At 38.0% G+C, this 14,882-nt stretch overlaps 1 protein-coding gene across 14 annotated transcripts in view; it reads left to right on the forward strand.

The window, feature by feature from the left end:
- The window catches only part of OSBPL3 (oxysterol binding protein like 3), an 89,564-nt gene that overhangs the window by 66,344 nt on the left and 8,338 nt on the right, over positions 1 to 14,882 (forward strand). For all 14 annotated transcript variants that reach the window (XM_055707196.1, XM_055707191.1, XM_055707195.1 and 11 more), the window contains 6 exons: positions 1,529 to 1,663; positions 2,402 to 2,495; positions 5,532 to 5,782; positions 7,629 to 7,766; positions 10,487 to 10,550; positions 13,356 to 13,434. In XM_055707196.1, the coding sequence (XP_055563171.1) occupies positions 1,529 to 1,663; positions 2,402 to 2,495; positions 5,532 to 5,782; positions 7,629 to 7,766; positions 10,487 to 10,550; positions 13,356 to 13,434 (761 nt within the window). The remainder of the gene's footprint in view (positions 1 to 1,528; positions 1,664 to 2,401; positions 2,496 to 5,531; positions 5,783 to 7,628; positions 7,767 to 10,486; positions 10,551 to 13,355; positions 13,435 to 14,882) is intronic.

Consider the following 14,882-nt stretch of genomic DNA (forward strand, 5'->3'; position numbering starts at 1 on the left):
AACTAGTATCTCAAGCCTGTGCATAAGGTAAAAGTTTAGTTTGTCTGTTGGGCAGTTTATGTTGTAGTTTATCGTGCCAGAGTGGGAACATGAAAGAAGATAATCTGAAGGTAGATCTAAATATCTGCTGTTCTTTTATGAGCCTTTTCTGCTCACTTTCCTTCTCAGATTCAAAATAGTATTGGAAACAATCCCAGCAGCAATGCTCATGTATGTAAGATTTTTTTTTTTGGTACTTGTAGACTAGTGTAAATGCCTTCCCACAGAAGAGACAGTGTTGAGGTTTCTTCTTTTCCTGCTGCTGTATCAGAAGTATTTTATTTAAAAAAAAAAACAAACAAATCAAACAAAAAACCCCCAAACCCAACAAAAAACGTCTTTTGTGTGATAAGTTTGTGGTGTTACCATGTCACCGTTATCAGCACATACTGAATAACATTCCATGCTATAGTAAAATCTACCAGCAGAAAAACTTTTCAAGAAGATTTGTCAGTTTGATTGTAGACTTGTCAGATTGTTCATTGTGTTGTTCTGCAAGTAAAACACGACAATTCCTGCAAAAATATGATAAGGCAGTCATGGTTACAGGTTAGTAAAACCTCTCATGCAGAAAAACTTGGGAGCAGTTAATACGCTCCCTTGGGCCAGCTAGCCCTTTTCCCACCAGTGTTGGTAGAGTTATCAGGGAAAACAATAGTGCACAACGTTCCTCAAGTTTTTTACTGCATCCACAGAATGAAACGAGTCTTGCTGGTCACTCCACCTTTGCTAGGCCACCTTTTGGAACTCTGCTTATGCCTTCTGTGGGAGGAGCTGCCGGGATCTCTGTGACAGCCAAACGTGCCTGCAGCAGCAAAAACAATGACCCTTACATGGCTTTGTTAGTATGCTGGGTTTGGTTGACATGGAGCTATCTTAGGTGTAGATATGAAGGAAAGCTTTCCAAAGCACAGCACAGAAAATTATCTAGCGAAGAAAAAGAGCTAGGAAAGCATTGCTATTATGTAGAAAGCAACTTTGCCCCTCTGAATTTTGTATGCCACTGCACCTCAGGCTTTGCATTCAGCCAGGCTTGGGAGGCAAAGACTAATTCATTTGTTAGATCAGAAAGGAATGTAAATCTAGGATACGATATAAAGAGGTGGGAGTTTTGTTCTTTTGGGGCTTTTTGATGATACACTTGTGTATATCTGGCTAAATCACTCAAATATCAAAGCATTTTTACATACTTTTTACCTCAGGAAAAAGTACATGCAGGGCCATAACTGATTTACTGAATATGCATTGCCTTCCCCGTGCCCCCCCCCCCCCCCCCCCCCTTCTTTTTTTCTTCTTCTCTTTGGTCTGTTTTACTTTGGTTTTAAATCCCTCCATGAAACACATGCTACCTTTCATTAAATTCGAGAACAGCATGTGCAATCTTCTCCCAGTGTGTTACAGCTCTTTACCTTATGTGACTGTGGAATAGCAGGCATGAATACTATGTGTGGTGGTACTCCTCTCAAAACTTTTTATTTCTTTTAAACAGGAAAATTCGAGAGAAGAAAGCAGAGGTCTGGTGCACCAGGTCTCAAATGAAAGCAGACTGTCTATAGCTGACTCTCTCACAGAATTTTTTGATGCACAGGAAGTCCTGCTCTCTGCTAGTTCTTCAGAAAATGAGGTCTGAGCATTAAGATTGACATCATTCCGATATAGTCTCTTATCTGCTACTTGACGTGCGGTCTTTCTGAGCACTAACTGCACATCAGATGACTGCCAGAAAATGAAAATCTTCAAAACATTTACAAGTGAATGTGCTGCATATATTTATTTGTTGTCATTGCCTCTTTACATGTAGTAAAATGTAACAATTATTATGAAGAAGTCTTACATGCACATTGGGGCAAATGGCAGTTTGGTAGCTAGTCTGCAGATACTGCATATATTGTACTGTCTGCCTTGAGTCATTATACAGGTGCTTAAATTGTATTTTAAGTAAGAAAAGAAATTGTATCATAGAAATATATAATATATATTGATACCTGTCCTTGTGGTACCTGTAGGTACCTTGGGGCTGATGTCATGCGTATTGAAATGTTTTAGCTCATTTTTCTCACCTCTCTCAAACTCTATAAAAGCACCTTGAGTTTTGATATGAGGAAAGCCTTCTTAGCTGTGGGGCCAAGAAGATGAAACATGTCTCCACTAAAATAATAGTTGAATTTTCAGTGATGGTGATCTCTCCCAAGCTCAATTGTGTCTTTGTAGGACTTTAGTACTTTCCTGTAATACTGAAACATACCTTAAACAGTTCAAATCTATTAAAACAATAATTGCAGTGGAAAGTCACAATTTTCATGTGCGTATGGGGTTATTTTAATGACTGATGTATCTTGTTTATTTCCTCAACCCACCTCAGGTATCAGATGATGACTCATATGTAAGTGATATCAGTGATAATGTCTCAGAAGATAACCTAAGCAATGACATGGAGAATGAAAGACAAACTTTAGGTAAGTTCAGTGATTTATTATAACATGTTTTGAGAATTTTCTTTGATTCTTTTTGTTTGGGATATTTTTTTCTTCTCTTACTAGAAATTATTTGATATTACAGGTTTTGAGATGTAAACAGCCTGTGTTTTTTCTCTTACAGCCTCAGATTGGTTTTGAACAGGACATTCTGGCTAATCTCCTTAACAGGGCCTGGGTACCATTGTTTAAACAGGATGGCGGTTCTGCATCAGCAAAGAAACACCTATTTTCTTGGCTTCCTTGGTGCAACTCGCACTCCTTTTCAGTTACTTTCATGGCCACAGGATTTTTCAAAGTAGCAAGGCCTAGCTGCTTTCTTTTTTGTCAAAAAGTAATTTTCTTCTTGTCAGTCTGTCTTTTTTAGTCTACAATTTAACAACCACATTCAGAGTTCTGTTGTTTGTAGCAGAACTGTGTTTAAAGGAACATGAGAATAATTACACGCTGGCAGGCCTGGTGTATGACCATAAGGATTTATTTTTTTGCATGTTTTAATCATGATAGTCTTGTTTAGTACATATGCTTATTTAACTGTCTTGCTAATTCGAGACAGAATCAAAAAAAGAGGGAGAAGAATTGGTCATAACAAACTAATTGGCTTTGTGCCTTCAACTCCTTTCAGCTAACCACAACGGTCTTCTCACTCTATCAATACATTTTTATCTTCATAAATGCTGAACAGTGGTTGCTTACCAGCAGCTGTTTCCCGATCATCTCCAAGGACCAGTGGATCCCTGTGAATTTGGGTAGTTTGAAATGCCTGGAGATCTGTTGTATTGTGTAATTGTTTAAAAATTAAGGTGGTTTTTTTGTTTTTTTTGAAAGACAGGAAAGAATACAGGTTGATTATCTCATGATCTGGACCTTAAAAAACTGTACTAGTATGACTGTTCATCTTGTAACAAAGACTGTCACTGAAGCTCCTCCGTATTAGCAGCACCTCCACATCCTTCTGGTACCTGCTATTTCTGTGCTTTGGGCACCCTGCCACTCCCATTAATAGCAAACTGGATATTTTTTTTTTTTTTCCTGCAGGGCTTTAGCTGAACCGTAAATTGTAGGATTGTGATAAAATCCTCTGGCCACTGTAATGCAGAAGGGCAGACCAGATAATGGTTCAGTCTGGCCTTAAAAGTCGTTGAGTCTAGCTGGAGGTCACAATCTCCTCCAGTATTGTTGCTGGCCATTTGTTACAGCTTTTTTAAACCAGAACTGCACAGACTTTTCTTCTCATAGTGGGGTGGGCAAACTTCACTTTATAGAAAATTTGGTATCTGAATATCTTAGCTGCTCTCCACTCTGTTTTATCACCAGTTTAACCCAATTAATGGGCTGGTACTCTGCTTTTAATTAGAAACTGTCAAAGGACATAGCCAAATTCCATGTCAGAGAGCTCTTTTGAACAAGGATAAATTTTTAGCATTTACCTCCTTCCTTTACAGGCATCCCCTCATTCCTGAGGTATCAAAGAAGGTATCTTTATGGCCTCTTCTGATATTAAATAAATTCCTTCAAGGGGAAAGTATAGAGGTCTACCTCCTAACTGTTAACAGTATACCTATTTAAGGTAGAGTTTTTGATTCATAGTGCCCTTGCTGTTTTTATGCAAAAAGAGATAGGCAGTAGACTGCAAATAGTTCCCCTGTCCTTGTTACAGTAACTTAGTCATATGAAGTTTTAGGACCTCTAGTTTGAGTGGCAGAAAAGGTGGAAATTTCTTCCTCAAAATTTTGATGCTGCTGATTACACTTGAAGCGTCCGTCTGAGGCATGGGCTAGCATACGTGACAGTGAAGGAGAAATTTGCCCGTGTGATTATCTGTACTTTGTCGCTGCTGGAAGCATTGCTGGTATTGTGCTTATGTCAATGGACCAGCAGAGGCAACACTGGTTGAAATCATGCCTGTAAGGGCAGAGATTCTTTGGGTATGTACAGCACAGAAAAAATGTGCTGCTCAGTGCTGTTTTAATTCCTCCAAGACAAAGCTGTGTGAGGAAAGCCCGATGAGGACAGGGGTTAACAGACTGGGGCTATGCCTGAATGTCTCCAAATGGTGACTGATTCTAGGGCAGAAGCTTCCTAGGTGTATCTACGAGCGTGTAAAGATAAAATACGTTCTTGTAGTGGCAACCGTATTCCTCTCTGAAATGAGATTGTTGTACAGATAAGCAACGTAGTAACTTCAGACTAGTGCCTGTTGCAGAAGCTTGTAGCTCTGCTTTGACCCTGCCACAAATCATTTCATGGCACGCTTAGAACTATTTATCCTGTTCCAATTGCTTTGACATAGGAACACAGACCTCAGATATTCATGTCAAAGACTCTTGACATGAGTCCTTTTTTTTTTTTTTTTTTATCTTCAGCAAACATATAGCTTCACAGTTGCATCAGCTTTTCCACCTTCAAAGCAGGCCATTTCTTCACCAAATTATCGGTGAATCTAAAACCTAACATCACTAAATTTTTTAAAATTATAAATACTGTGGAAAAGTCTGCATGTAAATCTGTGGTGCAGTAAATTTCCCTGATAGGAGTATTCAAAAAAGCAGAAAAAGTAGGTAGGAGTTGTTATTATGCTTGGATCTGTTAAGTTACGCCTTGCCTTCTGAGAAGTGTCAACTTAATTGGAACTCTGTCAAGGAGGGAGGTTTTATGTTCCTTAAACATAGAAATCCATCTCTGTTACAAATAAAATAGTTATAATATTTACTTTTTCAAATTCAGTGGAAAGCCTGAGCCTTCTTATGGCCTTTAAGGGGAAGGAAGGTAATTTTTTATGCATCTTTTGTACCTGGCATTTATCTCAGTTAACACACAGAAATTAAAATCTTGTTCTTAATTTTATCATTTTTATAACAGGCTATCTTCAAACCACAAATGAAATACGTGAATGAATTGTGAGAGTGGAAGGAAGTTTTGGCAGAAAAAAGATGGTTGCATTTTAATGTATGTTGCAGAGGGGTGAAACTAAGTAAACAGTGATTTGACTTATTTTGCCACTTCCTTCCTTTTCAGACTGTATTTCTGAAAGTGGAATCGGATGCAATTCTAAACGGAGAACATGTTTACCAGCTCCATGTCCTAATACAAGTAACATCAGCCTATGGAATATCCTGAGAAATAACATAGGAAAGGATCTCTCCAAAGTGGCCATGCCTGTTGAATTAAATGAGCCACTTAACACCCTTCAGCGTCTCTGCGAGGAGCTGGAGTACAGTGAACTACTAGATAAAGCAGCACATACACCTAATCCATTTGAACGGATGGTAAATATGTTATTCCAAATACTTAGTAACATTTAATGTAATTAGAACAAAGGAAATATGAAAACAGTCTGCCAAAGAAATTAAGATGTTCTGTTCCATTTTTCTTTTTCTCCCAGCTGAGAGAGGAAGACTCTCCAAACGTGTCTGTACATACTTACATACCCACTATTTTAGACTCTTCTGCGTAATTTCTGTTGCTTTGTCAGAAAATCTCTTTCCTCGAGTACCTTGCTGGACAGCAAGGTTAAGCAAAGCAGTAGTTTAGTTCTGTTTTGCAGGTCATACTCTGTCAGATTAAAAATTTACAGAAAAAAAGAAGGGGGTTGTGAACTAATATACTTCCCTCTTGAGTATGAAAGTTACAGTATATCCTTTTTTTAAGGATGTCCAATCTGGTAACACAGTTGTGCATAGAGGATGCCTCATCTTCCAGCCCTACACTACTGTGATACCTTTGTATTAATCAAACGAGCTCCATTTGTTTTATTAACTGGTTTTGTGAAGTTTTGGGGTTGAGTCAAAATATTCAGGTTCTCAAAACTAGGCAATATGAATGTATGTTAGGTATAGTAACGGTGTCATCTTCTGCCAGTGCAGAACCCGAAATTCAGTGTTTGGCAAAAGAAAAAACACATTTCAGTTGTTCTGCTTCCAGTTGCATAAGAGCTACTTAATATGTAAGCCCGTAAACAAAAGGTTAAAACCTTTCTAAATTCTCTTAAATGGGAGGTTATTATTTACCCTAAAATGAGGTTATTAATGAATGTAAATAGTCACGTTATGAATACTGTTTGAAAAGCCTCTTGCTCCGTTCTGACACTCCGCAAGAGTTACAGTTTCGTGTCTGTCCTCAGAACAGAGGGTATGGTTATTAACTGGGGGGGTTGGTGCACAGCCTTTTTTGTTCGTTTGAGAACATATCTTAAAAGGAAAAGGAAATGAGCAATAGTTGTTCATATGGGAGTCAAAATAAACCTTTTCCTTCCTTCCCACACCCAAGCACCTGGAAATCACCTCAGAATGGAGTGTTCTTTGCCTTGGAGAAACTCCTGAGGCAAAATTAGTGCTAGTGGTTGCATAGTAATTGCAATAGTTCATAAGAGAGCCATTCTGAAGTGGATTCAGTTTCTGAAATCCTGAAAGGAGACCATCTACACTTTCACAAGATGAGGAAAAGGGAATGAAAAGGGAGAAAAATGGTACAAAAGAGACCTAAATCAAACAACACCAAATTTTAATTCGTCATGTTTAGGAGGAATTATGCTTCAGTTGACTGCAAAAATTTGGAAGGGTTACCTGTGTCTCAGTCATAATCAAGAACAGTTTCATGATTAGCACATGAATAGCACACAGCAGATAATTCAAACTGCATTAGCAATAGCATACTTGGTGAAAACTCATCCAATACTTCCCGTGCCATGTTGAGAAAAAGAACAGTTGGTAGATCCATAGATTCACAAACCGTAACTGCGAAAGCCAGTTATAATACAAAATCTAACTTTTAAGTTAGATTTTTAAAGTTACTGCTTTGAACTGTTGCAGGATGCTAAGCTGTTTCAAACAGTTTTCAGAAATGCTGTTCCAAGTTGCTGAAATTTGCAGTGTCTGACTGTAATAATTCCATCCCTGGACCACTGAATGTGAATAATTCTCTGATGTCCAAGCTAGTGCTTAGCTTGCAGGAGGCACACATGTTTGTAGTCTGCAAATTATGGGAAAAATACAGAACCTGATGTCAGGATAAGGCCTCATTTTTTCCCCCTTCTGTTAAATCAGAATGTATAGCAAAAATTGTGCATGGCTGCGGTAAATTAATTAATCAAAATTCAACGTATGTTATTCCCAGGTGTATATAGCTGCATTTGCAGTCTCTGCGTATGCATCCAGTTACTACCGAGCTGGAAGTAAGCCATTTAATCCTGTGCTTGGGGAAACCTATGAATGTATTCGTGAAGATAAGGGTTTCCAGTTCTTCGCAGAACAGGTATTGTATGCTGCAGCCTTTAGATTTGCTACTTGATACACTGCCTCATTCTAAATGCATGGCTGGAATCCTCCGGAATTAATAGCAGAATACAAAACTAGTTTACTTGACCTGAGCCCAGAAAAACTCAAGGGACGCTGCAGAATTATAAATGAAGGAAATTGTTTTTTGAGGAAAGTCTGCTAACTCTGGGATGGGACGTGACAACCAACAGCTGACACTCGAGAAGCCAAGGCTGGCAGGCTGCCTACTCCAGTAACTGGATAACTTGGTTAAGTGGAGTGCAGTTCTCTATGCTGAAATCTGATCCGGACTGCAACAAGCATTCACATTCTTGTCATAATATTCTGTGTGTGATCATTAAAAATACTGTATCTTCAGCTATTTAATATCTTTTTTTATAACAAATATACCCTTTGTGTGAGCCAATCAGCCACTAGTATTTTCTACGGCAATATGACTATTTTTGCTTCCTGTCCAAACACTTTGTGGGCTAAGCCTTTCAAACCTGGTACCACAGCTTAGTAGGTGAAGGATGTATACAACATATCCAGGTCTGAGTGTTTATGAAAATAATTCCCCAATAGGAGAATAATTATTAAGTATGGTTAAAAAACACTAAACTTAAACCAGCCAAGTTACCAAAATTGCTAAGCTTGAGTCATATGTTAAAAAGAGGCAAAACTAAATAATCTGATGCCTAGCAGAATAAGAATGATTGAAAGCTGCTTCATTATGTCTAGACATAACAAAAAAAATAATTATAAAATGTGCAGTGTGCAAGGGTGTACGACCTAGAAATTTGATCAGAGAAAGCCTTCTAAGAGGCTTCCTTTAGGAAATGAAAAGTGGTTTTGGCAGTCTCTGAAGATACAACATTTTGTACATTATGCTTTACAACAGACCAAACGGAGTGCTATGTGATCTTTCCTTAGTCTCGGGGAAATGTGCACAGGCATTAGTAAAAATAAGGAAAAAAAGAGAACAAAACAGTCAAAGCAAGAATCACATTTAAAGTTCAAGTAATGTATCTGGTTCTTCATTTTGTTGCTTCAGTTCTAAGATGATGTGTATAGAGCACTGAAGTTACCAATGTAACCTCAAACTGAAGTAACAAAGTGGTGAATAAAGGTCGGTACTGAGCTTAAATGTTAGATTGAATTAAAAGAGATTTTCCCCTGAATATTGGATAAATCAGTACAAAGGCTGCTTTTTCTAAAGAGGAACTTTAATACATGACGGGGCTTGGGCTGTTGACAGCTGTTGTTCTAATATGTGCAATAAGTGATGTGTGGTAAAGTTAAGTTACTGTAATAGTATGGGGGTGGAGGACTATTAGGAAGGGAGGATGGTACAGGAGGAAAGAAATTTCATGCAGCTTTGCAAGCATTAAAGTTTCTCTTTGCATCGGGAGCTGTTGCTTACTGCTTGTGCCAGCATTTTAATGCTTCCTTTAGATAACTTGTTAGTGCAGGTAGTAGGTAATCCATGGGATAGGCAAAATGTATAAAATAACGGATTCTGTTCTGTTACCAGAGTGAGTTTAGAATAACTGTTTTAGCATCATGACCTTACTCTGGAATTACAACAGTTTAAGTGAGAGCTAAATTTAACCCATGAATTATAGTGACATCTGGGGTTAATCTGGGTGCAGCATGTGAGAGTGTTGCTTGTGGTGGATTATGGCATAGCTGAGAGTAGTTAGTACTCTTCTCTTTTTTTTTTAAACCAAGTAGAGGATGTTACATAAATAACAATGCCTGCGGAAAAAATGCTCGATAACAGATTTGCAAAATGAGTAACAAAGACAAAATTAAAACTGCATTTGAGCCATGTAGATGGTTAAGAAATTAAATTCATAGTTGGAAATAGCAATTTGACTTGAAAATAAAGTTGTCTTTGTCAAAAGAACAGTAAGCACTGCACATCAAAGAGTTGGTCCTGGTCAGTTGTTAGTCATGTTCATCCAGAAGGCAGAATTTACAGCCAAGGAGGAGTGGCTGCTTTCACTTTGTGCAGTTACTTTATTATTTAGTATTTCATTTTAACAGTCTGCATTGTGTATTTGTTTATTTACTCACAGTCTTTGCTTCGCTATTTTGGTGGTTGCCCTAATTCATGTACGTGCTACTACCCAAAGCTGATAAAATGCAGTGTGTGATTAGAGTTTTGCACTAGAAACACCTGGAGTATCACTGCTGCACTAGTAGGGGTTGCTAGATGGAATTTCATGGCTCGATTTCTCCACCCGTGGCCCCTTCAGAGATGCTGATCTCTGTCCCCTCCCTCATAGTTAGGATTTTGTGGGTATTTACTGTACAGAAGAAACTGGCCCGTTTATTTGTACCTTTTTTTGGGGGGGTGGGGTGGGGTGTGTGTCTGTGTGCCCAAATTGCAGCTTCTGTTAATATACAAAGAGTCCTAAGGGTAAGTGTAATTATCACCTTAGAGTCGATGTGCAAAACAGGTAGATTTTCACTTGATGAACAAGCCTTTTAAAATAAGTGCTTCCCATTTCTTTGAAGGCTTCTTAGGTTTCAGTACCTTATTGATCTGACTGACTCCCCCTCCAGGACACAACTGCAAAGGGAAAGTAAATGTTCAAATTGTAAATGAATAAAAAATGAAGGGGGTGGGGGAAAAAAGAACCCAAACCAAAATGACTGTTCAAGTGTTAATATGTCCATCCTTTTTCTTCCCCGTTCATGCCTTGCTATTAGGTCAGTCACCATCCGCCTATTTCTGCATGCCATGCTGAATCTGTGAATTTTGCTTTTTGGCAAGGTAACTCTTCAGTCTATCATTTACTTTTACAGTGTTTGTAATATTTTAATTGTATGTCTAACATGAAATATCCAGAAACTGGGAAAAGCTGAAATTCCCTGCTTAAAGTGTATTAGAATGGCTTTAAGAAATGTCAGCCTATGCTTACTTGCATGCCTCTTATTTGGATGTTTATATATATATATATATATATATATAAAATATTAAATGATTATTCTTTTCATGTACAAATATCTGCATTTCTTTAAAATCAGGTTTATTCTGGGGAGGGGGTTCTTAATAAAGGAGAGTTGTACCTCAAGTTATTTATAAAACAAACAAGATGGAACATAGCTTGAAAAAACACAAGTTAAATCCTGATCTTGTAAACCTGTTCTGAAAATAATTTCCAAATATGAGCATAACAGCAATGATAAATATATTTACCTTGTCTTTCTCTGCTGGCATTATTATAGCATGTAAGATTCTGTGCTATTTTTCTACTAACACGGTGTTTCAAAAGAAGTATTTTGGAGCTGTGTAATGCTGGTGAAGATGTCAGCTAGCCACAGTACCTGTGTGGTTAGATATTTCTGGAGTGTACACAGAACACAATTATGCCTTTTAACTCAGTTAAAATCCTTCACCCAGATCTGTCGATTCACAATGTACCTTTAATTCTGTTATGATTGACTCTGCTGACTTAATTATTACAGGTGGAGCCATACTGAACAGAAATTGGAACTTTGTCATTAGTCTGGGTTTCATTATTCAATGTAATAATTTGCTTTGTAAACAAATACAGGGACATGAGGCCTTTTCTTCTCAGCTAAAAAGCAGAGATGACCAAAAATGTATTCAGTTACTGAATACTGCATAAATAAGACTAGATAGCAGCCTGTCTTAACAACAACTTGTGAAACTGATTTGTTTAACAGATCTTGACAACTGTTGTCACTCAAATATTTTAGAGAACAAAGCTCTTCTGTAGAGCTGAGAGCTGAGACTGATCAATGAGAGTGTGAGATTTGGTCTTGATGAGCACAGGAGACTCAATCAGGGTGCAGCAGGGATTTTGTTGTTTTGGGTTTAAATGTGGCTAACTGAGTTGATGGGAGATCTAGACAATGATTTTTTTCCAGTGCAAAGGCAATTTGTAAATGCTGTGGCCTCTCTTTATGGGGCTATATTAACTTACACGGAAAGGTTAACATCAAGTTAATCAGAAAGGTAGCTTTCCAGTGAGGTAATTTCTTTCTGTGTGTAAAGATCTTTTCACTTACCATATTATCTCCTCAGCTGAAAAGGAGACAGCCCTCAGCAATGTTGCCAGAGTAGTTCTGTCATCCCACCAGACGCTGACTTTAGTTTATCTGTTTCACCACCAAAAAATTTTTTGATCATCTCTAGTGAGCCAGAAGACTGGGTTCTGACAGTGACAGTTATTTTGGAAATTGTTTTCCCAGACTTACAAAGCTGAATCTGCTTTTGCAGAGGAGTGTAGACACATGAACAATGGAAATGCAGAATACAAAGTTCCAACTATTACAACATCTGTGCCTGAATTAGTCTGGGCATAGCTTTGAAGTAACACTTTGTCCTAAAATTTTTGCATGATCAGGTTGCACACTGGTTCCCAAGATGTTTATCTCTGTGGGACAGCTTTGCCATTTACGAAAACTTAGAACATAACACGGTCTAATAATACATTTTAACTCAGCCGGGTGATGCTGACCCAGCAGCAAACTCCAAAACCAAATAAACCAGAAGGTCCTTCTCTCAAGTGATAAGAAAAGGATAATTTTTTTTCTATGAGGAATTCTGCCCTATGTCCCATTCCAGCCTTTGCAATAGTAGGCAGCTTGGTGTGGCTCAGTCCTATCACTTGCACATACATACTGAGGAGATGTGTAATCTCCTACCTACGGTTTGAGCATCTATCTCACAGCCAGCATAACAGCTTCGCCCCCCACAACTGCATAGGAGACAGTGTTTTGTTGTCCTTGTGTTAGTACTGGCATCTTTTTGAGACTAGAGATGAATTTTTCCCTCTTTTTTCGGATTGGACAGAGAATGGAGTTCCTAGTGTCTTAATACAGCAAGGATACTATTCCCCTAAGCTCTGAAGTTACTGTGAAAGTTACTGCCTGATTATCTAGCCCAATTTAACTCTATACTCTTCTGCCATGCTTTTCTGTCTATGTTTCTTTCTCTTCCAGATGTTTTTGCTCAATAAATTTTGCTAAACTTGCATTGAAATTTCTCATCTTTTTTTTTTTGAGAAATGATGTGAGACTTAGACACATCTTTCTGTGATTCAAACAAGATTTTAAAAGGCCAGTTAAACTCACTGAGGAAGTTGGACTAAATCCCTCTGCAATTTTGTGCCCTTTGAAGCATTTTCTTCTTCACTGTGGATGGTCTTAGTTCTTATATATTTATATTTGAAATTCTGCTTTTTTCTTTGGAAATGTCTGCATTCATTCACTAGCAACTGAATTGCAGAGAAATATATACTGTCTATAACTTTTTCAAATTTCTGTCTTTTGAAAAAGTTTTTCAGAGAGGACTTTTAAACTTCTGTTCCTTTGTTATTTCAATACCCAATAATATAATGAAAAAAAAAAAAGCAAAACCCAAACCCATGTTTAAAGGTCCACAGCATTCTTTGAACTCTTATTCTGTTGCACCATGTTATTTTGCACTTCTTGAAAAGAAAGTGGAACGCAGAAATAGATTGATTTATCCATTCCTATGAATGAATTCCTGTGATTTATGAATTCCTATAAACCTGTCCTTTTTTTTTTTTTCCTCTTCCTGTTTCAGATGTAAGATGGAAAAACAAATTCTGGGGAAAGTCCATGGAAATTGTTCCAGTTGGTACAACACATGTAACTCTTCCAGCGTAAGTGCTGAAGTCATGCATTGCTGTTCACACAGAGGCACATACATGCTTGCACACACTGCAGCCACATTTAGCCAGATAAGAACAAACTGTGCTGTGCCATATTAGACCTTTGGGAAGAACTGGTGATTAAGATTTAGTTTTTTAAAAAAAAAGGGGGGGGGGGGGGGGGAGAAAAACACCAAAGCAAACCCAGAAGCATAAAACAGAAGCCCTAACTCTTTCAAAGGTTATAAAAAACAAACGATGAAATAAAAAACATCACTCCTGTGTTTTCTGCAAAAAGAAAAGTTGGTGTTTTCATACTTCAGTTGAATTTCAAGCTTTATGCATTCACAGGGAAAAACTGCATGGTAGAGGAAGCTATGAATTCTTTTCTTGAATATGGTTTTGGCAGAGGAGGGTGATGTTGGTGTTGCTCATGTCTTTTGTACCCATATTTGTACGGACCCTAACACCATGGGGTCCTGGTCTGTAGTTGAGGCCAGTAGCCATCATCACTGCATAAATATTGTAAGTGAAAAAGAGAACTGTTACATGTCTGGTGTTTATTGTCCCAGGAAGTAAGCAGCCACTGTAGCTAAGTGTTGAATACAGTTTAATTTTTTCAAAAAAATTTAAAAATCTGCAGTGTTCCTATGCTGGCTTGACAGTGTGCCCATTATAGGTCAACAAATAAAATCCCTTAAAATTTGGCCTATATCCATCATATTTGCAGAACCGGAGGTCTAAAGGTTGAGCAGTGTTCCAATTAAATCTGTTTTCCAAAGAGAGTCTACAAAAATAATTATTCTGCCAACTGAAAAAAAAAAAAGGGGTGGGGGGGGTGGGGGTAAAAAGAAAAATAACTCAAGAACCTAGCACTCACCAGACTAAGTGACTAAGCATGCCTTTTCTCTTAAGTAGGTAAAATTGTGATATAGTAAAATGTCCAAAAGGTAATGTATAAAACATTCTGTGTTCACAGCTGCTAGCCTAAGCTGTGGAGTGAAGGGTCTTTAGGATGTGAGTGGGGGTTCAGAGGCAAGGTAACTAACAGAGTAAGGCCCACGGTGAGCCGATGAACTGGAAAATAATCTGATCCATACATGCTGTTTGTAACCCTGTGTATCTGATACAGAATTCCATACAGAAAAGGTACTGAGGCTATAGGCAAAAATGAAGCAATAATATAAAGGTTATTTTTGGAGCAAATACACTATTTTTAGCATGCATGATAGAGCACGTGACCTGCAAGTAGGAGCAGGAAAACAAGTTACTGTGGGGCAAATTGGACACTTCTCTGCTAGTCTAAAAACTATGCTTGTGTATGCTCTTCCAAAGAAGCAAGTGAAAGCAAGTGATTAAGGGGAGGTAAGGAAGATTCTAATACCCTCATGGGATGTGTGCAAGGCACTTGCTCTGAGGAAAATGGCGCTTTGTAAGTTTACCTTTTACCTTACCAGTAG

The sequence above is a fragment of the Falco cherrug genome, chromosome 4, assembly GCF_023634085.1.
Source record: "Falco cherrug isolate bFalChe1 chromosome 4, bFalChe1.pri, whole genome shotgun sequence".
NCBI lineage: Eukaryota > Metazoa > Chordata > Aves > Falconiformes > Falconidae > Falco > Falco cherrug.